This window comes from Quercus suber, unplaced genomic scaffold (genome assembly GCF_002906115.3).
Source record: "Quercus suber isolate HL8 unplaced genomic scaffold, Cork oak 2.0 scaffold_413, whole genome shotgun sequence".
Classification (NCBI taxonomy): Eukaryota; Viridiplantae; Streptophyta; class Magnoliopsida; order Fagales; family Fagaceae; genus Quercus; species Quercus suber.
Window position 1 is genome coordinate 147236 of NW_027069864.1, and position 22748 is coordinate 169983.

The 22748-nt window shown below is 33.9% G+C and overlaps 2 protein-coding genes and 1 pseudogene across 2 annotated transcripts; all 3 read left to right on the forward strand.

Moving 5' to 3' along the window:
- Positions 1-4437: 4437 nt before the first annotated feature.
- Positions 4438-12496, forward strand: LOC112036329 (uncharacterized). The gene is made up of 15 exons (XM_065761446.1): positions 4438-5433; positions 6521-6655; positions 6760-6881; positions 7072-7282; positions 7403-7640; positions 7785-7935; positions 8051-8379; positions 8551-8665; positions 9416-10208; positions 10503-10640; positions 10762-10883; positions 10968-11178; positions 11445-11682; positions 11936-12086; positions 12203-12496. The coding sequence occupies exons 1-15, from the start codon at positions 4599-4601 to the stop codon at positions 12494-12496; spliced, it is 4083 nt and encodes a 1360-aa protein (XP_065617518.1). The 5' UTR covers positions 4438-4598.
- Positions 12497-16030: 3534 nt separating this feature from the next.
- On the forward strand, positions 16031-20601 carry LOC111996554 (cysteine-rich receptor-like protein kinase 10; annotated as a pseudogene).
- Positions 20602-21011: 410 nt separating this feature from the next.
- LOC136062425 (cysteine-rich receptor-like protein kinase 7) lies at positions 21012-22230 on the forward strand. The gene is made up of 3 exons (XM_065761444.1): positions 21012-21172; positions 21289-21410; positions 21495-22230. The coding sequence occupies exons 1-3, from the start codon at positions 21043-21045 to the stop codon at positions 21519-21521; spliced, it is 279 nt and encodes a 92-aa protein (XP_065617516.1). The 5' UTR covers positions 21012-21042; the 3' UTR covers positions 21522-22230.
- Positions 22231-22748: the final 518 nt, after the last annotated feature.

The following is a 22748-nucleotide window of genomic DNA, read 5'->3' on the forward strand; positions in this document are numbered from 1 at the left end:
TCGCACTCTTCCCTCACTTTTTCAATTCAGTCCGTAGCCATCAGCGACTTTTTCTTTTCCGTCCCATATGTTGTCTCCATTTTCCTCTCCAGTCATTATCTGAACGATTTTCTTCACCTTTAATCGTTTATTTATCAATATTTATTTATTTTGATAGATAAGTTTATTTATTTTATTTGTACATGTAGTATTATTTTCCCCTGATGCCCCGGGGACTTGACCCCTCTAATGTAAGGAGTCCAAGGACACAGAAATATTGAAGTTGCTTGATTAACTTGGTTGACTTCTTGCTTCACGTGTACGGCATAGTAATAGTATACCCTGTGTGAAATATTAGTGAAAAATTAATCTAATATAAGTATTTATCTTGGTCTTTAAAAATCTTCGAAATATTAATCTAATATAAGTATTTATCTTGGTCTTTTTCTTCTTCCTCTTCTTCTAAAAAAAAAAAATCTTGGTCTTTAAAAATATCGTAATGTTTTAATATATAGTAATCAAAAACAAAAAAATTCCTTTTGACATGGAAAGATTGGTTGGCTAACTCGAGTAGTACTTGGTTCGTTTGGATTGAGGAGGAGGGAGGAAGAGTAGAGAGAGTAGAGTAAAGTTGATTGGAAATTAGCCTAATTTCTAGCCAACTCTACTCTACTCTTCCTTACTACCCGACCCCTTTCTTTCTCCTCAATCCAAACAGGTCATTAGGTACTCCTAGAGCACTATGGATGGTATTCATTTCTCTTACATTTATGGTGTGATTCATAACTAAATTCGTGGTGGGGTTAATTACGAATATGAGAAGAGAAAATATCATTTCATTATACCCAAGAGTACATGCAAATTTTCCTTATAGCAGACCCCTTATCGTACATACAAAGATCATAACGAGTTATGCACTTATGCTATATATAAATACATAACAGTTTTCAATCGAGTTATTAGGTTTTTATTAGATTTCAACTAAATCAACTGTTAATATCACTTTATCATTTAATATTAATAATTAAGATGTCACCCCAACTATTATGAAATATTTTGTGAAAATTGTTGTGAATGAAGAGTTAAGAGCATCTCCAGTAGAATAGCCAAATTTTTGTACTGTTTGGCCAATGAACAGTGACATTTAGCTTTTGCCTACCAACTTTTTTAAATACACTTCCAACAGATTCTCTATATCATTCTTTATCTCATTTAAATATTATTTTTTTCATTCATTATTTATATTTTTTTAACAACTACACATCTTCCAACATTTTTTTATACAACACATCATTATTATAATAGAAAATATATATTTGAAGAATGAACAGTAGCCCATCAGACTTGATGGACTACTGTTCATAAGCCAATAAAAAAAGGGTTATAAAGAAGCTGCTGGAGCTGTATTTTTGGGTTCCATTATCCATAATAGCTAATATTTTGCTTTTGCATCTATTGTTGGAGATGCTCTAAGGAAGCAAAAAATTTGCATCTTCACCATTCATTTCCTACGACAGAGTCACAAAAAAATGTTTAAAATATACCAGCTGAAATCTTAATTTTTGATGATGTACTTGATAGTATACTTATTTTGCTTGAGAAATAAACATTTACAACATGAAAAACAATTGAAAGGATATCAGTGTTGTATTAGTGTAATGTTTCTTGTGCCAAATTTAGAGCAATAAACATTTACTAGTATTCAACACGTTACCATTGTTATGCCATGAAATTCTGTCTATATTGAGTTTTGGTGCCATATTATTATGCTTTGTTAATATTTTATTTATTTTTATAAATACAATAGAGCTTCAACTTATTCGATGATAAAAGACTTTATTAGTTAAGTAAACTAAAACCAATATTATAGCCTGTTAGTTAATTTAATCGACTATTATGCTAATTATGAAGTCAAAGTAATTATTGTATAATTAAGTGAGAATCTCGAAACTTGCTAACTATTGACCGTTAGGTTATCGCCTTTTGGGCAAAAAGCCACACCAACCATTTCAAAACATAATTGCATTATCTTCATGGTGCTTTTTGGCCAAATAGCGTGATTTTTCAAAAATGAAAAAAAGTAGTATCAAAACTTAAAAATGGTTCATTCAGGAATATGGTCAGGACTTGGAGTTAGAAGGGGCAGCTCTGCTGCTAACTCCGTGCCGTAGTTTCTGTTGGGAAATTTAGACCCTAGTTGATAGAATTAACAAGTTTTAAACCCAAGTTGTTAATTAGATTTATTATTAATAAAACTTGTTAAAACAAACAAACATCAATATCATGTCAAAATCATGCAGTGGAAATAATAAATAAGACAAGATATAATGACCCAGGAAAACCAATGAAACCAACCAGTTTCACAGTAAAAAATTTGAGGAGAAACCTTCCCAAAAAGCAATCCACTATAGTAAAGAGAAGTTTTAGATCTAATACAAAACCTTTGTCTCTAGACTCTACAATCCCCGTAGATTAACTCATAGCAGAAACCTTCTATTATTTCAGAACCTCTGAACTCTTCAATATATGAACGCCACCATTTGATGTGGCACGGATCCTAATATGTGACTAACTCCTTTGCACGACTCCTAGTACGTGACTCGTTCACCAACTTGAGGAAGAAGAATGTTGGCTGCAAAATTCTTCACTTCATCAACAATGAAGATCAAGAAGCACTTGGTTACAAAACCCTAAGGCGCAATGACGCAGTAGCTTCTTTTAGAGAGAATAAGGCATTGGTCACCTTTTGCATATATTCTCATTGTATTCTCTTATGTGACGGCCTCTAAAACAAACCTTATATAGGTCTAGGGTTATGAGAAAAGAAACCCTACTCAAATACATAAGCCTGGTCCAAAAACAGAAATCTGAATTCCCGTAACCTCGACAGATAGTAGCTATCGAGGAGGTATCGAGAAGGTGTCGAGGGGACAGAAACTTTCTCGATTGATCGACCAGCTATCGAGATTGCGATAAGAATTAACTGAAGAGCTCGACAGATAGCCAGGTGTCGAGGAGGTGTCAAGCAGCTATCGAGATTTAAAATTCAGCACTTTCTTACTTGATTCTTGGACAGACTTGCATGACTTTAACACTTGAACTTAAAACAAGGTTTTTTGAAGTATTAAACACATCCTAGATCTACCCAAATACAAATACGGTGCGTTTTGTCAAAGAGTTAGCCAACTACATAAAATAGTGACATATATTCCTAACATGTGAATCACATATGTCCTAACAGTTTCGATATCTAGTTTTGTTGTTGTTTAGCCAATGAAATTTTTATTATTTATTTGCAAGCCTTTGATGCGTGCATTTGTAGCTAAGTAAAGACAAAATAATTTTGTTTGAATTTTTTTGAAGGGCTGATTGTTTGTTTTGGGTAAAATTTATTAGCTGGACTTAATTTTTTTTAGCTTTGCCATTTGTAATTTTTGTTTTTAGCCTAATCTTTTTAGGCTTGTATATATTTATTTTTTTAGATTTTAGATCTATAGATTTTTTTATGACCTTTAAATGGAGGAAAATGCTAGATTTACAATTTTTTTTTTTTTTTTGCAATTTGTTGATACGGTGAATGACTATTGGTAAGTAAAAAAATTATGTAAGTGGTAAGCCCAGATACAAACTAGTAAAAATTTGTATCTCAACCATTTCTAAAAATATTCTAGATAAGTTTGTGGGTGTAGCATTATTTTTAAAAGAGTTAATGATATTTTTAAAGGAGCAAAGTATAATTTTATAGTATAAAATTACTAAAATTAACACATATATATACGTGTACTAATATTTTTATAAAAAGAAAAAAAAAATTGGAGGGTGACCATTTCTTCCCAAAGTCAATGTGGACGGCTGTGCCCAATTAGTAATTTCATTAACAAATGTTGTATGAGAACTCAAATCCTAATAATATTATAGGAAAAAATTAAATGGGAAAAGTTAATAGATATTTTTATAAGAGTATGACTTAAGTACAGTACTTAAATGTTATTTTTAAGTTTCTCTTTTAAAATTCTTCTATGTAGTTTTTTTTCATAGATGAAAGTATATTTTTTAAGTTAAATAACCATAAGACAGAATCTTTTCTTTTTTTTAAGAAGTATATGACAAAATCTTAAAAGAAAAATTTAAGAAATAGCAGCTACGGTATTTTATATAAATTTTATACTTTTACCAACTTTTTACTAGAAAAAGGAAAATAAATTGAACCTCTTGACATTTTATATATATAGATATATATAAAGATAATATAAAATTTTTACTAAAATAATGAATTAATAAATGCTCGATATCCTGGCACCAGTGGTCCAGCAGTTATCTACGGTTACATTTTTCATAATTGCCGACGTCTGTTTCGGTCACAATGCTGTTTTCAACCCCAGTCATCTGACCCCATCGGGGACAAGGACACAGCATTAAAGGGTTTTTTGTCTGAATTGGTCGACGTGTTGACTTGCGTTGAGAGACGCCCTCATCCTAAAGGCAAACTATACATCTTCATTGCTCGTTCCTATCCTCTGGTAAGTACCTAATCCCATTCATTCTCATCAAAACATGTACTGATACAATAAAAAAAAATCTCTGCATAATTTCCGAGAGGAAGAGATTAATTCAACAAAATGACCTCCTTCAATCCTTTCTCTCTTCCAATCTTGTTCTTTTCCATACTCAGCCTTAGCTTCCTAAGCCTCACCACTCATGCTGCTGACCCTGTTTACCTCACAGAGGTATGTGCAAACAACACTTTCAGCGCCAATAGCATCTACCAATCCAATCTAAAGTCCCTCCTCTCTTCACTCGACTCCAACGCCACACGCAACATCGAATTCTTCAACACCACCACTGGCCAAAACACCTCCGACCCTGTCTACGGTCTCTTCAACTGTCGCGGCGATGTCACCCCTCAACTCTGCCGAGACTGCGTGAACGCGGCGGTGAAGGTACTAACCAGCAAGTGTTCGAGAGAGAAGGTCGCTCTGACATACTACGACGAGTGTATAGTGCGCTACTCAAACCGGTCGTTCTTCTCCACCGTGGACGAAAAACCAAGGCTGGGCTTGTTGAACACTGGGAATGTAACTGATCAGGACAAGTTTAATCGATTGCTGAACACTTCGATGCTTGAGTTAGCAACTGAAACCTCGGGCGCTCCGACGGGTTCTAAGAAGTTTGGGACCAAGCAAGTGAACATATCTGCTTTTCAAACACTGTACAACCTTGCACAGTGTACACCGGACCTGTCCAGCACCGATTGCAAAACTTGTCTACAGGACGCTGTGAAACTTCTTCCATGGTGTTGTAGTGGAAAACAAGGGGGTAGAATTGTTTTTCCTAGTTGCAATATTAGGTACGAATTGTACCCTTTTTACACTTTGGCAGCCACTACGCCTACACCTTCACCTGGGGTTCAATCTCCACCGCCTCCAAGTCCAAGTTCCGTGAGTGGACCAAAAGGTAAAGTGGTTGACCCATTAATCCCATTTGAACTCTTTTTCATTCTTGATTAGTATTAGTTAATGCTATTAGGTGGTGTTAACTTAAGTCAACATTTCACAGCTTGCTTTTTGGAAGAGCTTTATCTTATTCATAGTACAATAGTCTATAATAATATGTATTCTCTATCGGTTTGGTTTTGGTGTGAATCACTCTCTTTATCTTTAAGAAATATGGAATAATTAGGTACAATGTGATGGTCGTGCCCTTGAGTGGTTACAATCATGTCTGGTACTGATAACATAAACAACAAATTATATCTTTAAAATAAGCAAGTGTTTCTGTATTTCGACATTAGATTATAGGGTCCATTATACTATTATAGTTTCTGGACCCCGCCAATATGTATATTCTATATAGCAGATCAGTTGTACCTAAATTCAACAACAGACAAACGAGGAAAAAATGAAGTGAAAGTTGACCAGATACGATAAATTGAATTACATAATGTTTCATGAATTCAAATCCTCTGTATTTAGACAAACTTCTATTTACCCTAAATTAAAAAATGAAAATTGACAATGTTGGATACTAAAATGTTTAGTTCGTGAGTATTGGTTGTTTTCTTTACCTACGGTTACATTCCTTTTATGTGTTTATGTGATTCTTAGTGGTTGATGGTCTTTGGGCCATTTCCTCTGTTCCGTAGTGCACAACTTGATTTACCTTTATAAAAAAAAAAACAAAATGTGTGTGCCCACATGGTACTTGAAGAGGAGGGAGGGAATAGGAATATATACTCCTACCTGCTCTCATATTGTGGTAAACTACCACATGTTTTAGAAATTTAAGCTGATAAGAAATTGTGAATCTAGTCACTCGATCATTATTGTGAAAATTTATTTCTTATGTACATTTGACTGGAGAAAGTAGAATTAAAAAAAAAAACTGATCACTATGACTATCAATTATACAGTGAAACTTAATCATTTTCAAGAAAGTGCTTATCGTCTCTGACCATTGTATTGTTGAGTATGTCTGAAACATATGGTAATCAACAATGAATTTGAGCTGTACCGAGTGTAATCATATGATGTTGTTTATGCAGATAAAAGCAAACTGTCAACATCAAAAATAGTCGCCATTGTTGCTCCAATTTCTGCTTCTGTGGTTCTATTCATTGTGGGCTGCTGTTTCCTAATTAGGAGAGGAAAGAAGTACAAAGCTGTAGACGGAGAAAATGGTAATGAATAAGTAAATTGGATATATGCAGTCTTTTATGTCCTCATGTCCAAATACAATGCTCTTTGGAGTGTAATATCTCACGTATATTCTTTGCATTTGTAGATGCCAATGATATTACAACTGTAGAGTCCTTGCAATTTGATTTTGTTACAATTGAAATTGCCACAAACAAATTCTCAGAGGATAACAAACTTGGTGAAGGAGGATTTGGTCAGGTTTACAAGGTATGCAATTAGAATACTTCACTTATTTTATTTTTATTACCATGCTGTATTACAGGGCAGTACTAGTTAAGCATAACAAATTAAACACATAAAAATGTGAGTAATTTAAAGTTCACAAGATTTTGTTGTTGGAAATTTTCAAATTATACAAAGTAAACTATTCTAAGGATTGGTTAAATTATATTCTCAGGGAACACTTCCTAATGGACAAGAAATAGCTGTGAAGAGGTTATCAAAAAGCTCAGGACAGGGTGCTGAACAATTTAAGAATGAGGTTGTAGTGGTGGCCCAGCTTCAACACAGAAATTTAGCAAGGCTATTGGGCTTTTGCTTGCAAGGAGAAGAAAAGATACTTGTTTATGAATTTGTGGCCAACAAGAGTCTTGACTATATTCTATATGGTCTGTCCATTTGAACATATGTTTAATAGTCTTATGTCATTATGATAACAAAGTAGTAATTAAGAATCATTTGTTTAAGCTTTTGTTCCTAACATGAAGTAATTTTTGATGAACTTGTAGACCCAAAGAAACAGGGACTACTGGATTGGTCAAGACGTTACAAGATAATAGGCGGGATTGCTCGAGGAATCCAATATCTACATGAAGATTCTCGACTTCGAATTATACATCGTGATCTCAAAGCTAGCAATGTACTGTTGGATGCAGATATGAACCCAAAAATTTCAGATTTTGGCATGGCAAGGATATTTGGAGTCGATCAAACTCAAGGAAACACAAGTAGAATTGTGGGGACATAGTAAGTTTTGAAATTTTTTGCATTACGTTATTTTTGAAAACCAGTCAGGAGTCAGCTATGAACTCAACTTAAATAATTAGACTTGTGAGAATAAGGTTATTGACTTCTTATTAACTCTGTTATGTTCTTGGTGATGCCTTGCAGTGGTTATATGTCTCCAGAGTATGCAATGCACGGAGAATTCTCTGTAAAGTCGGATGTGTATAGCTTTGGTGTCTTGGTTCTAGAGATTATCACTGGCAAGAAGAACAGTAATTTCTATGAATCAGAAGTTGCTGAGGACCTCTTGAGTTATGTAAGTGTGAAATTGATGTTGTAAATATTTTCCCATTTAATGTCTATATCATCTTCTCCAAGTTGCTTAGAAGAGAAGCGTGGCATTCTGAACACAACATGATAAATTGATGCAGGTTTGGATACATTGGAGGGATGGTAGGCCTTTGGAATTGTTGGATCCAGCTTTGGGAGATTCCTTTTCTAGAGATGAAGTCATGAGATGCATCCATATTGGTTTATTATGTGTTCAAGAAGATCCAGCTGACAGACCCACCATGGCGACAATAGTTCTCACACTTACAAGCGGCTCAGTTTCACTGCAAGCACCTCAACAGCCAGCATTTTTTAGCAAAACAGACACAAACATCCGAATAAAGGGCCTGAAGTCATCAGATCAATCTACAAGCAAGTCAATGCCATGGTCTGTTAATGAAGCATCCATTACTGAATTAGATCCTCGATAGTTATATTTCCAACTTAAGTCTCTGTTTACGAAATGATGAAGTCTTAAAAAATTGTGTTATGTTTGCATATGACATTTGCTTATGGAATAGAAATTCAATATGTTTAGAGTGCCCAGTAGTTCAGTTCGAACATCCATCCAAATCCTCTGTATGTTTGGTGTATATTATAGTTTTGCTCTGAAGATGAATAAATGGGATGGGCTTCAATTATTTAAGAATGTTGCAATTAAAGTCAATAGTTTCCAAAACTATTTCATTTTGAATCAGTTAAAAACCGAGGCTCTTGTAATCTGCAGTCCCATTCTTTTGGCAAATAAAACAACATCAAATAAATATAGTGAAATGAAATAAATACCAGAGATCAAAATATGCAATAAAACGTTAAGCGTCCGTTTGGTTTATGTTTTCAAACAACATTGTTTAGTTTTTAAATAGTATTTTACGTATTTTAACACACTTTTTTATTAACACGTATTTTAAAAAATTACAAACAACAACTTTCAAATTATTCTACTAAACACTCCGTATTTCTAGAACACGTAATAGTCCAATCAAGCTAATCAACTGCTACCAAAAGTCGTTATCTTTCTCTTTCTTTCTTTTGTTTTTATAATTTTTTTCTCAACACGTTCTGACAGAATAGTCAAAACTGTTGTGCCTCATGATCCGGCGCAATTGCACATGCAATTAATCCTCCTTTATTTTACAACAATTTTTTTACATAAATTTGATAATAATTTAAAATAAATTTGATACAAAATTTATGAAAAACATAAAAATTTATATAAAAAAATCAATCATATTTTTGTTTACCATAAATTTTCTTAAAAAATACTTTTTAAATAATCTCTCTTAGTACATCTTATATGAAATTTTAGTGATTTAAGAGACGTGACATATACTCATCTTTTTCATTTGTTTAGAAAGAAAAAAAAAAATCTTGCTACCTTATCTTCTCTCTCTCTCTCTCTTATCCTAAATCATTAGTTGAAACTCTCTCTCTCTCGTTTATATCAAAAAGACTAGTGAAGCTAAGCGATGTGCGCAAAAATGGTCGACTTCGAAATCCCCATACCGATTAAGCTTGCGTCTCTCTTTCTCTTACTAAGCTTGCTTAACCATACAACTGAGTCAGCACCTACATACGCCTCTCACTCCTGCTCCAATTCAAGCTTTTTCACACCCAACAGCACCTACCAAGCCAATCTCGACCTCCTCCTCTCCGCTCTATCCTCCAACTCCACAAACCAAGATGGTTTCTTCAAAACCCAAGTGGGTCAAAACCAACCCAACATAGTCACAGGCCTTTTCCTCTGCCGTGCTGATCTCACCCCAACTGCTTGCAAAGACTGCATCTCTGTTGCAACAAAAGACATACAAAAGCGTTGTCCCTTGGACAAAGTTGTCCTAATTTGGTACGATGAGTGCACTTTGCGTTACTCAAACGAGACTTTCCTCAACAACTTAGTACCTTATGTGAACTTTTTCACTACCAACCAGAGCGTCGTTGAGTTGGACCAATTTAATGGGTTGTTGGCTAGCACCATGAAATCGTTGGCTCAGCGAGCTGCGAATTCACAATCGAATAAGAAGTTTGCCACGGCGGTGGACAAGTTTACGAGCTCGTTGACACTGTATAGCCTGGTGCAGTGCACACCGGAGTTGTCTGTGAGTGAATGCTTGACATGTTTGGATAGTGCCATCGCTTCTCTTCCCACATGCTGCAATGGAAAACAAGGTGGAAAGGTTCTGCTTCCGAGCTCTAATGTTAGATATGAACTTTACCCATTTTTTAATTCCACTGCATCATCTCCTGCACTTCCTCCAGGTACGCTGTAAATATTGCTGTATATCTCTTTTGCTTTGACAAAATCAGTACTTGAAGAAAGGAAAACAGAAAATATTAGGCGCACAATTTTTAAGTATCTATAATTGGGACAGAATTTTTATTGGTCTTTTTCCTGCTTCATTCTTTAACTATTACTAATTGGTTGGGTTGTCACTGACATATCATTTGTCTAGTTTATTATTACTAATTATATATAATGTTATTTTTAATACTAAAGGATCACGATGAGCTGTCTTATTTTCTAAAGTAAATGATGCATATCTTTGTATGCAGGAGGAAAAAAATTGTCATCGATAACAATTGTTGCCATTGTTATCCCAATTGCTGTTTCCGTGGTTCTTCTCTTCATTGGCTGTTGCTTCTTTTGTCGGAGAGCAAGGAAGAAGTATAATACTTTACCAGACGAAAATGGTGAAAAATAAAATATTATTATTTGATTACTTTGTTTTTTGGTCTTTGTGGTATAAACAATTTGCAATTGGATTTTTTTTTTTTTTTTTTAAATCATTATATTTACTACTTTGTTGTCTAGGTGGAGTCGACATTACAAATGTAGAGTCCTTGCAGTTTGACTTAGATATCATTGAAGCTGCCACAAACAAGTTCTCAGAGGATAATAAGATAGGTGAAGGAGGATTTGGTGCCGTTTACAAGGTAAAAATTAAGTTAATACTGAAGGTCAATGAGAGTCGTATGCACACAAAAGATTGTTTAATCTTGGTTCAAATATATTTTCAGGGTACCCTTCCCAATGGACAACATATAGCTGTGAAAAGATTATCTGTAAGATCTGGACAGGGTGCAGTAGAATTTAAGAATGAGGTTGTATTGGTAGCCAAGCTTCAACACAGAAATCTAGTGAGACTATTAGGATTTTGCTTGGGAGGAGAAGAGAAGATACTCGTCTATGAATATGTTCCCAACAAAAGCCTTGATTACTTTCTATTTGGTTAGGCCCATCTGAACTTAAATCCTTTCTTTGTTTTATGTCTCTAAGGTATGTATGGTTACTGGTTAGCATCAGAGTACATGATACTAATCACTTACATATCCTTCAAAATTCACTTGTCTTGAACTTCTCACAAATTGAATCAGTGCCAAGGAGCAGAAATTCTAAGAGATAATAAAATTTTGTTTTTGAATTGAATCAGCATATTTCCTTGTCCATTTGAATCTCATTCCTAACTTGTGTATTTAATTATGACAAAATTATAGAGCCATCAAAGCAAGGAGAATTGGATTGGTCAAAACGTTACAAGGTTATAGAAGGAATCACCCGAGGGATTCTTTATCTTCATGAAGATTCACGACTTAGAATTATTCATCGTGATATCAAAGCTAGCAATGTTTTGTTAGATGACAATATGAATCCAAAAATTTCAGATTTTGGCATGGCAAGGATATTTGTAGTAGATCAAACTCAAGCGAATACAAATAGAATTGTTGGAACATTGTAAGTTCTTAATCACAAATTTATTTATTTCTTATAACATGTGAGAGTTACATAAATAAAAAATAGATATACTTTAACACCATCAGTTCATGCCCTGCCTTGTGTAAATAGCAATGCTGTGAGAGGGATTATCTTAGGAGATTGAGTAGCTTGAGATGTTCCAAAATTTACAGATATGATACTATGATTGACCTTCTAAAAATTTCTTCTTTTATTTTACTCAAGACTGTTTCTTTATGATTCTTGATTGTAGTGGTTATATGTCTCCGGAGTATGCTATGCATGGACGATATTCTGTGAAATCCGATGTGTTTAGCTTTGGAGTCTTAGTTCTAGAGATTATAAGTGGCAAAAAGAATACCCATTTCTATCAATCAGAGCTTGCTGAAGACCTATTGAGTTATGTAAGTATGAATCAGATATTTTAAATTTGTCACTTTTACAATGAAATTATTTTTCTTCGGTTGTGAGGAAGAAAGATGAACTTGATGAACTTCACATTTATAACGAGTTTCTGCAGGCTTGGAAACAATGGAGGAATGGAACACCCTTGGAACTGTTGGATCCCTCTTTGAGAAATTCTTATTCAAGAAATGAAGTTATTAGGTGCATCCATATGGGCTTGTTGTGCGTTCAAGAAAATCCTGCAAATCGACCTACGATGGCAACAATAGCTCTCATGCTTAACAGTTATTCTGTTACGCTACCATTACCTCAGCAACCGGCATTTTTGCATCGAAGCAGAGCGAAGCTAAATAAGCCAATAACGGAGCTTGAGTCTGATCAACATACAAGCCAATCAAATGGATGGTAGACCAGATGCTTTCCAAAATCAGTATATATTATTAAGTGGTCGAACTTCTATTCCAGTTCTCAGATAGCTCTTATTTATGGACTGAAACCTGTAAACAATCTTAAATTTAAGTTCGCTGTCAATTAGAACTGATATCAGTACGATATCAAAGTTGGGTGTCAATTGTATTTCTCATAGGGCGGGTTAATTTTGGATGGGGGTGAATGACACTTTTCTCAATATTCCATTCTCATCATGGTGGAGGATGAGGTATTTTAACTGGTCTCTTCTAAAATTAGACATGGCAAAACGGGCGGGTCAGGTTGGGTTGGGTCAATCGGGTTGCGGGTCAAACGGGTTACGGGTCAAAACGGGTCATTTTAAGCTGATTAAAATCGGGCTCGGGTCAATCGGGTTGCGGGGCGGGGCGGGTCGGATTGACCCGTATTTTTCACATGATTTTTTTAAATTTTTTTTTTTTATATAAAGAAAACAACATGTATCTGCCATTTGAAAAGTTATACAACAAATTACTTGATGTAAAATGCATTATTTTGAATTCACTACTTTTATCAAGAATAAACTTAGTTAAACTTATTAATACTTATTCAATATTTTTAAAATTATACAAATCCTAACATTACTATCTAAAACAAAATAACACAAAGATAAGTAAAACAAATACACAAGTTTTATTTCTACACAATATCAACATTCCAAAATATAAAACAAAATTACAAATGACTTATTGGATAATTCATTTGATAAAGAATAAAAATATATAAGAAATTTACAATTTTGAAAATAAATTTTATAATCTATTATCAATTGTGGTTGACACTCTATTTCAATTTGAGATATACTTTAAAATTTGATTGCTTACTTATTTATACATGGTCTCTTTTATGAATATTATATTATTGTTAAGCAACACACACTCTAAGAAATATCATAATTTATTTTGAAAAGCTTTTTATTTTAGACATAAATTATTAAAAAATAGGTCTAAGTATTCATAATTTATGCTAATTTGATACTTTATCTTCACTATTTTCGCATTTGTGAATGTTTCTCACATGTCTACAATTTTAAATCTATATTTTTAATTCTACTGTATCCAGATTATCTTGACATGTACTTTGCTATTTGATATCTAAAAATATTTACTTATTACAGAATGTTCAACCATTTATCTTTCAATTAATTTGCATGTAGTTATGTAAATGTATCAATTGTTTCCTTAAAGTTCACAATAAACAATTAAATCAATATTGTCTTAGTTTTACCTTTTTTTTTTTTTACCAAAAAAAAAAAGTTTTAAAAAAATGGTTTGGGTTCGGGTCGGGTCGCGGGTCGGGTCAGGTTGACTCGCAAAAACACTGGTCGGGTCACGGGTCAACCCGTTTTTGTTTCGGGTCAAAAAAATTGGATTCGGGTCAGGTATTTTTCGGGTCGGGTCGGGTCGGGTTAGAAAATTCTGACCCGTTTTGTCATGTCTATCTAAAATCGACCTGCTATCACATCATATTAGAATAAACATTTTTTTTGAAAAAAAAGTGATGGTGACTGAGTTTTCTGAGACATACCTTATAACGAAAGTTTTATAACCTTTGCATTATTTTTTTTTTTTTTTGAGGAATTCTATTTATACATCTGGTCTCTGAGATATTTGTCACAAGAAGACAAGTATTTTGAGGTATAGGAGCCTATACCTATTTTCATTTATCATTTATTTAGTGGGGTGTTATGGATAACTCCAGTATTTTTTTTTTTTTTTTGAGAAGTTGAAAAGAACACCGTTTGAGTGGCAAAATTATTTTCCCAAAATGACCTCTAGTAAAGGCTCACTCACTGCGCGACTATACACGCCAACTTTTAATTTTGTGAACCTTTTGTTTAAAGGAAAATTTATTAATTCTACCGAGAGGATGGTTGACATGGTTCTTTTAATTGTTATTTATGTTAATGTATGAGTGAATTTCTTAATCGGTATGAAGAATACAAAATAAAAAAATTATTAAGTAATGTCATATTTGCATAAATAGTAGCATTTTATTGGTTGGAATGTCATAGAAGACCATGTCATTAATTATCCCGGGACTTAATAATTTCTCCCGTATAAGGTATACTTATTTTTTGTGCCTTTTTCACCTAAAAAACCCATGTGTAGAATTTTATTGCCTTCTTTCTAATTCTAAAACTACTCTTTTCTCCTAGGCTCTGAAATAGGAACTTTCCATAAATAAGAACTTTCCATAAATAAGAACTTTCCATTCCCCTCTATCCAAATTCATAAAATGGATAACTCCAGTATTTTTTTTTTTTTGAGAAGTTGAAAAGAACACCGTTTGAGTGGCAAAATTATTTTCCCAAAATGACCTCTAGTAAAGGCTCACTCACTGCGCGACTATACACGCCAACTTTTAATTTTGTGAACCTTTTGTTTAAAGGAAAATTTATTAATTCTACCGAGAGGATGGTTGACATGGTTCTTTTAATTGTTATTTATGTAAATGTATGAGTGAATTTCTTAATCGGTATGAAGAATACAAAATAAAAAATTATTAAGTAATGTCATATTTGCATAAATAGTAGCATTTTATTGGTTGGAATGTCATAGAAGACCATGTCATTAATTATCCCGGGACTTAATAATTTCTCCCGTATAAGGTATACTTATTTTTTGTGCCTTTTTCACCTAAAAAACCCATGTGTAGAATTTTATTGCCTTCTTTCTAATTCTAAAACTACTCCTTTCTCCTAGGCTCTGAAATAGGAACTTTCCATAAATAAGAACTTTCCATTCCCCTCTATCCAAATTCATAATAATCCACGGTTACAATTAAGATGAACTTTATTATTGTCTTATATTAGAATAAAAAAATATATTAAAGAAAAAGAAAGCACTAGTATTATGTTGGTAATAAATAGGATTTCCTTGACATCTTCTCCAATTAAAGTCACTTTTGTTAAATATATTAGCATTGATTTGTATACCATGTTGTATATGTTAGAGTAGATGCGAAAGAGGAAGTATAGAATGAGAACACAAGAATACAGGGTTACGTAGTTTAGCTTTAATGAGTGTAGTACAAAGGCATTCTTTAAGGCATTTTTTCATGCTTATTCAGCCTCAAACCTTCATCAAGCTTCCACCTTAAATTTGGGAGGGTGTTAGAGATATAGGATTTAGTCTCTTATATATACTCATATTATGTTTTATTGCAATACAGACTTTTTACTACACTCTTACATTAAAAAAAGTGTTCCCATTCTTGTGGTCAATGCTCCACAAAATAAGTAAAAGTCAACAGTCAAACTTATGGTCAACGAGGAACTGCGAAGTTGCTTTTGTTCACCTGCGTCCAGATACCCCACCCGCACTACTCAATACTCATCACTCGTATCCTCGTCATGTCCACCAAATCTTTTATCTTTATGACTTTATTCCATTGTCCAACTTACCAAAAAACACAAAAATAATTACACGTGAAATTGAACAAATATTGGGTGATCTTGCGATCGGTGTACTTGTAAGAGGTATAACCAACCAAAATGCGTTATTTCAAATTTCCCATGCTCCTTTTGTCTCTCTGGTTAATTAGCTTGCTTAGCCTTACCAAAACTGAGTCAACACTCACTTACAGTGCCACTGCAAGTAAAGACATATTGCGGCGATGCCCTCTAGACAAAGTCACTATAATATGGTATGACGAGTGCCTTTTACATTACTCTAACCAATCCATCTTTGCTACCATCAACGAAGTCCTTGATATGTTCTTGATTAGCACACAGAATATCACAGGGCAGAGAATGATCAGTTTAACGATGTGTTGGCCAACGTGATGAATTCTTTGGCGACGAGAGCGTCGAACTCTGATTCGGGTAAGAAGTTTACGATGGAGGAAGATGAATTCATGAGTTCAAAGTCGCTGTACAGTCTTGGTCAGTGCACGCCGGACTTGACTATGTGTCACAGGCTCAAATTTTTCTTTTAAATTTTCTGCCTGTGATGGCACTAAGCCCCTGACTTAGTCTCAACCAACACTCCACACACACACACTGCATCAATCACTTAAAACAGAATTATTAAGGAAATTCGCGCACACACAGCACACACAGTATTTACAGGGCACCAACCCCAACATTTATTACTCAATATCAAGTACAAAGGAAGCTTGGAGAATACACATGAAATTCTCTAAGAAAAACATACACTCCCTGCCATTGACAGCCCCAATAGCCTAGGATAAATATACAGAATAAATTATCACAGCAGTTATTGCCAAGTAACTACCCCTGTCCAGGACTTGCTGCCACATGTGGTCTGACTTATGACACCTCTGTCTAATGCTGTCTTGGTTTGCTTTCCACGTTTCCAGCCCCTAAACAGCAGGTTTGATCATTCAGAAAGCCAGGAACTACTTGATAACTACCAACAACTGCTGCTGCACACTCTGCACATGCCAGCCCATGTATCAGCACATCATCACAGGGCCTTTGCCCATGCTTTAGCAACCCAAACCAATTGTTCCATCACATTTTAGAAGGCTTGGCCCCCTGCCCAAGCCCTTTTCATCAGCATCACAGCCCATATCACATGTCCATATGCAGCACACCAAGTTACTGCAATCAGCCCACTCACTCAAGTCCATGCATTCTGCCAGCACCAACCAGCCTAATGCCTTGCACAACATATCATAATCACAGCAGCCCAGCACTGCCTTGCATTCAAGCCACCAAGCCCACACACAAAGCAACCATCAACCAAGCCACTAATGCCATGCATCATCATGTAAGGTCAGCACCACCTGTTACTGCCCAACATCAAAATTCGTCTCTGCCCACCATGGTCCTCCTCCACCATGGCCTTGGGGCATCATATGGAGCAAAGTGCCTCCACATGTTGCCCCTTATCGTGCTCTTCATTATGAATCCAGCAGGGAGATTGGGCTTGTCCCCCTCAATGAGAAGTTAGTAGCTTCACTAGATAGGCATGAGGAGCCATTGGTGTGTTGAGAAAACATTGAGCCATGTAACTGGCCTGATGTTGTCCAAGCACTCCAATTCCTCATGCCATCATCAGCAACGTGTAAAGCTCCTAACACTGTGTCTGATTGCTCTAGGTGTTTTCGAAGTGCCATAGCAGCTCTTCCTACGTGTTGTAATGGAAAACAAGATGGAAGAGTTCTGCTCCCAAGTTGCAATATTAGATATGAACTGTACCCATTTTACAGCATCACTTCTGCTTCGCCTATAGTTCCTCCTCTTACTCCTGCAGGTGCGGTAATTAAGAACAATATTTTTCCAGATCTTTGAATTTTAGACCATATAATATGTCCAGCTCGATTGGTTTACCAAATCCAATAGGTTTACCAAACCTATTTTAGACCATATAATATGGTCCTGTCTCTCTTCTGCTATTGAAGGGTTAGTATTTTTATTTCTATATTCTTAAAGGAAGGTGTCGAGAATTCTTTGAGCACCAAACCATTTTAGGAGTGTATAGTTCTCCCTCTTACATACACATATAATCACAAAAGGAATCTCTGCCCAAATGCTCGATTGAGGTTTTGAATTAAAGACCTTGGGCATCTCATGCTTTATAGAATTATTAATACATAAAGTAGAAAAAATAACCAAAGTTTTAAATTTAAAAAAAAAAAAAAATCTTAATGTTATATCACACCTTCCTTTATTTTTCATTATAAATGATTTTATTGGTCTTTTTCTAGTTTCATTACTTAACTATTACTATATTACTAATTGGCTGCCTTGTCACTGATATATTATTTGTCTAGTTTATTATTACTAATATATGTTCTAATGACTCTTCAATTTATAACAGAAAATTATAGAATGTGAAAAACACAAAGGACTAAAAAACATTATGGAATGGCAATAAGTTCAAAAAATTATGGAAAAATAAGACACACAAACTGTTAAGGAATAATAATCAAGAGTCACCTTTTGATTTACCATTTCCAACATTAAAGTAGTATTTCTCATGATGAACTATCTAACATTCTAAGTAAATGGTGCATATTGTTGTATGTAGGGGAAAACAAAATGTCATCGCTAACAATTTTGGTCGCCATTGCTATCCCAATTGCTGTTTCTGTGTTTCTTTTCTTCATTAGCTGTTGCTTCCTTCGTAGGAGAGCAAGCAAGAAGTTCAATACTTTACCGGAGGAAAATGGTGAAGAATAAAAGATTATTTGATCACTTTTCTTTTTTGGTCTCTATGGTATAACTATAAACAATTTGAATTTAAATTTCATTTTAATAATCATTATATTACTGTTTGTTGTCTAGGTGAAGTCGAAATTCCAGATGTAGAGTCCTTGCAATTTGACTTGGATAAAATTGAAGCTGCCACAAACAAGTTTTCAGATGATAATAAGATAGGTGAAGGAGGATTTGGTGCCGTTTACAAGGTAAATTTTTTGTTAATACTGAAGTTCAATAAGACTTGTATGCACACAAAAAATTGTTTAATCTTGGTTCAAATATATTTTCAGGGTACCTTTCCCAATGGAGAACAATAGCTGTGAAAAGATTATCTGTAAGATCTGGGCAGGGTGCAGTAGAATTTAAGAATGAAGTTGTATTGGTAGCCAAACTTCAACACACAAATCTAGTGAGACTATTAGGATTTTGTTTGGAAGGAGAAGATAAGTTGCTCATTTATAAATATGTGCCCAACAAAAGCCTTGATCACTTTTTATTTAGTTAGGCCCATATGAACTTATATCCAGCTATTTTTCTTTCTTGGTTTTATGTCTAAGGATGGCATGATTAGCATCAGAGTACACGATTCTAATCACTTTACAAATCCTTCAAAATTCACTTGTCATGAACTTCTGACAAATTGAATCAATTCCAAGGAGCTGAAATTCTAAGAAATAATGAGAATATATATATATATATATATATTTTTTTTTCCGTATTGAATCAAATTATTTCCTTGTCCATTTGAATCTCATTCCTAACTTGAGTATTTTATCATGACAAAATTATAGAGCCAGCAAAGCAAGGAGAATTGAATTGGTCAAAGCGTTACAAGATTATAGAAGGAATTGCTTGAGGGATTCTTTATCTTCATGAAGATTCTCGACTTAGAATTATTCATCGTGATGTCAAAGCTAGCAATGTTTTGTTAGATTACAATATGAACCCAAAAATTTCAGATTTTGGCATGGCAATAAGGATATTTGTAGAAGACCAAACTCAAGCAAATACAAATAGAATTGTTGGAACATTGTAAGTTCTTAATCATTATTTCTGTCATTGAATAATCTAAATTAACAAATTTATTTATTTCTTATTACATTCAAGATTTATTGAAATGAAAAATAGATATAATTACTTTAACACAGCCAATCCATGCTCTAACTTGTGTAAATAGCAATGCTGTGAGAGTGTCAGAGAGATTATCTTAGGACATTGATTAGCATGAGATGCTTCAAAATTTACAAATTTGATACTATGATTGACCTTCTGAAGTTTTCTTCTCAAATTTTACTTGAGATTTTTTACTTTTTCAATAATTTTTTTATAGTTCTTGATTGTAGTGGTTATATGTCTCCGGAGTATGCTATGTATGAAAGATATTCCATGAAGTCCGATGTGTTTAGCTTTGGAGTCTTGGTTCTAGAGATTATAAGAGGCAAAAAGAATATCCATTTCTATCAATCAAAACTTGCTGAGGACCTCGAGTTATGTAAGTATGAAGTATATATTTTAATTTTGGGTTACTTAGAAATTATTTTGCTGTGGTCGTGAGGAAGAAAGATGAACATCACATTTTTAACGGGTTTCTGTAGGCTTGGAAACAATGGAGGAATGGAACGCCCTTGGAATTGTTGAATCCCTCTCTGAGAAATTCTTATTCTAGAAATGAAGTTATTAGGTGCATCCATATTGGCTTATTGTGCATTCAAGAAAATCCTGCAAATCGACCAACAATGGCAACAATAGGTCTCATGCTTAACAGTTATTCTGTTACGTTACCATTACCTCAGCAACCATCATTTTTGCATCGAAGCAGAGCAAAGCTAAACAAGCCAATGACGGAGCTTGAGTCTGGTCAACATAAAAGCCAATCATGAATGGTCTGTTAGTGAAGCATCGATCATTCACTGAAATATAAAAAAAAAAAAAAAAAATCTTAATGTTATATCACACCTTCCTTTATTTTTCATTATAAATGATTTTATTGGTCTTTTTCTAGTTTCATTACTTAACTATTACTATATTACTAATTGGCTGCCTTGTCACTGATATATTATTTGTCTAGTTTATTATTACTAATATATGTTCTAATGACTCTTCAATTTATAACAGAAAATTATAGAATGTGAAAAACACAAAGGACTAAAAAACATTATGGAATGGCAATAAGTTCAAAAAATTATGGAAAAATAAGACACACAAACTGTTAAGGAATAATAATCAAGAGTCACCTTTTGATGTACCATTTCCAACATTAAAGTAGTATTTCTCATGATGAACTATCTAACATTCTAAGTAAATGGTGCATATTGTTGTATGTAGGGGAAAACAAAATGTCATCGCTAACAATTTTGGTCGCCATTGCTATCCCAATTGCTGTTTCTGTGTTTCTTTTCTTCATTAGCTGTTGCTTCCTTCGTAGGAGAGCAAGCAAGAAGTTCAATACTTTACCGGAGGAAAATGGTGAAGAATAAAAGATTATTTGATCACTTTTCTTTTTTGGTCTCTATGGTATAACTATAAACAATTTGAATTTAAATTTCATTTTAATAATCATTATATTACTGTTTGTTGTCTAGGTGAAGTCGAAATTCCAGATGTAGAGTCCTTGCAATTTGACTTGGATAAAATTGAAGCTGCCACAAACAAGTTTTCAGATGATAATAAGATAGGTGAAGGAGGATTTGGTGCCGTTTACAAGGTAAATTTTTTGTTAATACTGAAGTTCAATAAGACTTGTATGCACACAAAAAATTGTTTAATCTTGGTTCAAATATATTTTCAGGGTACCTTTCCCAATGGAGAACAATAGCTGTGAAAAGATTATCTGTAAGATCTGGGCAGGGTGCAGTAGAATTTAAGAATGAAGTTGTATTGGTAGCCAAACTTCAACACACAAATCTAGTGAGACTATTAGGATTTTGTTTGGAAGGAGAAGATAAGTTGCTCATTTATAAATATGTGCCCAACAAAAGCCTTGATCACTTTTTATTTAGTTAGGCCCATATGAACTTATATCCAGCTATTTTTCTTTCTTGGTTTTATGTCTAAGGATGGCATGATTAGCATCAGAGTACACGATTCTAATCACTTTACAAATCCTTCAAAATTCACTTGTCATGAACTTCTGACAAATTGAATCAATTCCAAGGAGCTGAAATTCTAAGAAATAATGAGAATATATATATATATATATATATTTTTTTTTCCGTATTGAATCAAATTATTTCCTTGTCCATTTGAATCTCATTCCTAACTTGAGTATTTTATCATGACAAAATTATAGAGCCAGCAAAGCAAGGAGAATTGAATTGGTCAAAGCGTTACAAGATTATAGAAGGAATTGCTTGAGGGATTCTTTATCTTCATGAAGATTCTCGACTTAGAATTATTCATCGTGATGTCAAAGCTAGCAATGTTTTGTTAGATTACAATATGAACCCAAAAATTTCAGATTTTGGCATGGCAATAAGGATATTTGTAGAAGACCAAACTCAAGCAAATACAAATAGAATTGTTGGAACATTGTAAGTTCTTAATCATTATTTCTGTCATTGAATAATCTAAATTAACAAATTTATTTATTTCTTATTACATTCAAGATTTATTGAAATGAAAAATAGATATAATTACTTTAACACAGCCAATCCATGCTCTAACTTGTGTAAATAGCAATGCTGTGAGAGTGTCAGAGAGATTATCTTAGGACATTGATTAGCATGAGATGCTTCAAAATTTACAAATTTGATACTATGATTGACCTTCTGAAAGTTTCTTCTCAAATTTTACTTGAGATTTTTTACTTTTTCAATAATTTTTTTATAGTTCTTGATTGTAGTGGTTATATGTCTCCGGAGTATGCTATGCATGAAAGATATTCCATGAAGTCCGATGTGTTTAGCTTTGGAGTCTTGGTTCTAGAGATTATAAGAGGCAAAAAGAATATCCATTTCTATCAATCAAAACTTGCTGAGGACCTCGAGTTATGTAAGTATGAAGTATATATTTTAATTTTGGGTTACTTAGAAATTATTTTGCT

Excerpts from the sequence above, each read along its gene's own strand:
- LOC112036329 (XM_065761446.1), top strand. The coding sequence starts at position 4,599 with ATGACCTCCTTCAATCCTTTCTCTCTTCCAATCTTGTTCTTTTCCATA. Across the intron at positions 8,666-9,415 it reads AGTTAAAAACCGAGGCTCTT|GCGATGTGCGCAAAAATGGT; the intron begins GTAATCTGCAGT and ends TAGTGAAGCTAA. Across the intron at positions 10,641-10,761 it reads TACTTTACCAGACGAAAATG|GTGGAGTCGACATTACAAAT; the intron begins GTGAAAAATAAA and ends TTTGTTGTCTAG.
- LOC136062425 (XM_065761444.1), top strand. The coding sequence starts at position 21,043 with ATGTCATCGCTAACAATTTTGGTCGCCATTGCTATCCCAATTGCTGTT. Across the intron at positions 21,173-21,288 it reads TACTTTACCGGAGGAAAATG|GTGAAGTCGAAATTCCAGAT; the intron begins GTGAAGAATAAA and ends TTTGTTGTCTAG. Across the intron at positions 21,411-21,494 it reads GATTTGGTGCCGTTTACAAG|GGTACCTTTCCCAATGGAGA; the intron begins GTAAATTTTTTG and ends ATATATTTTCAG.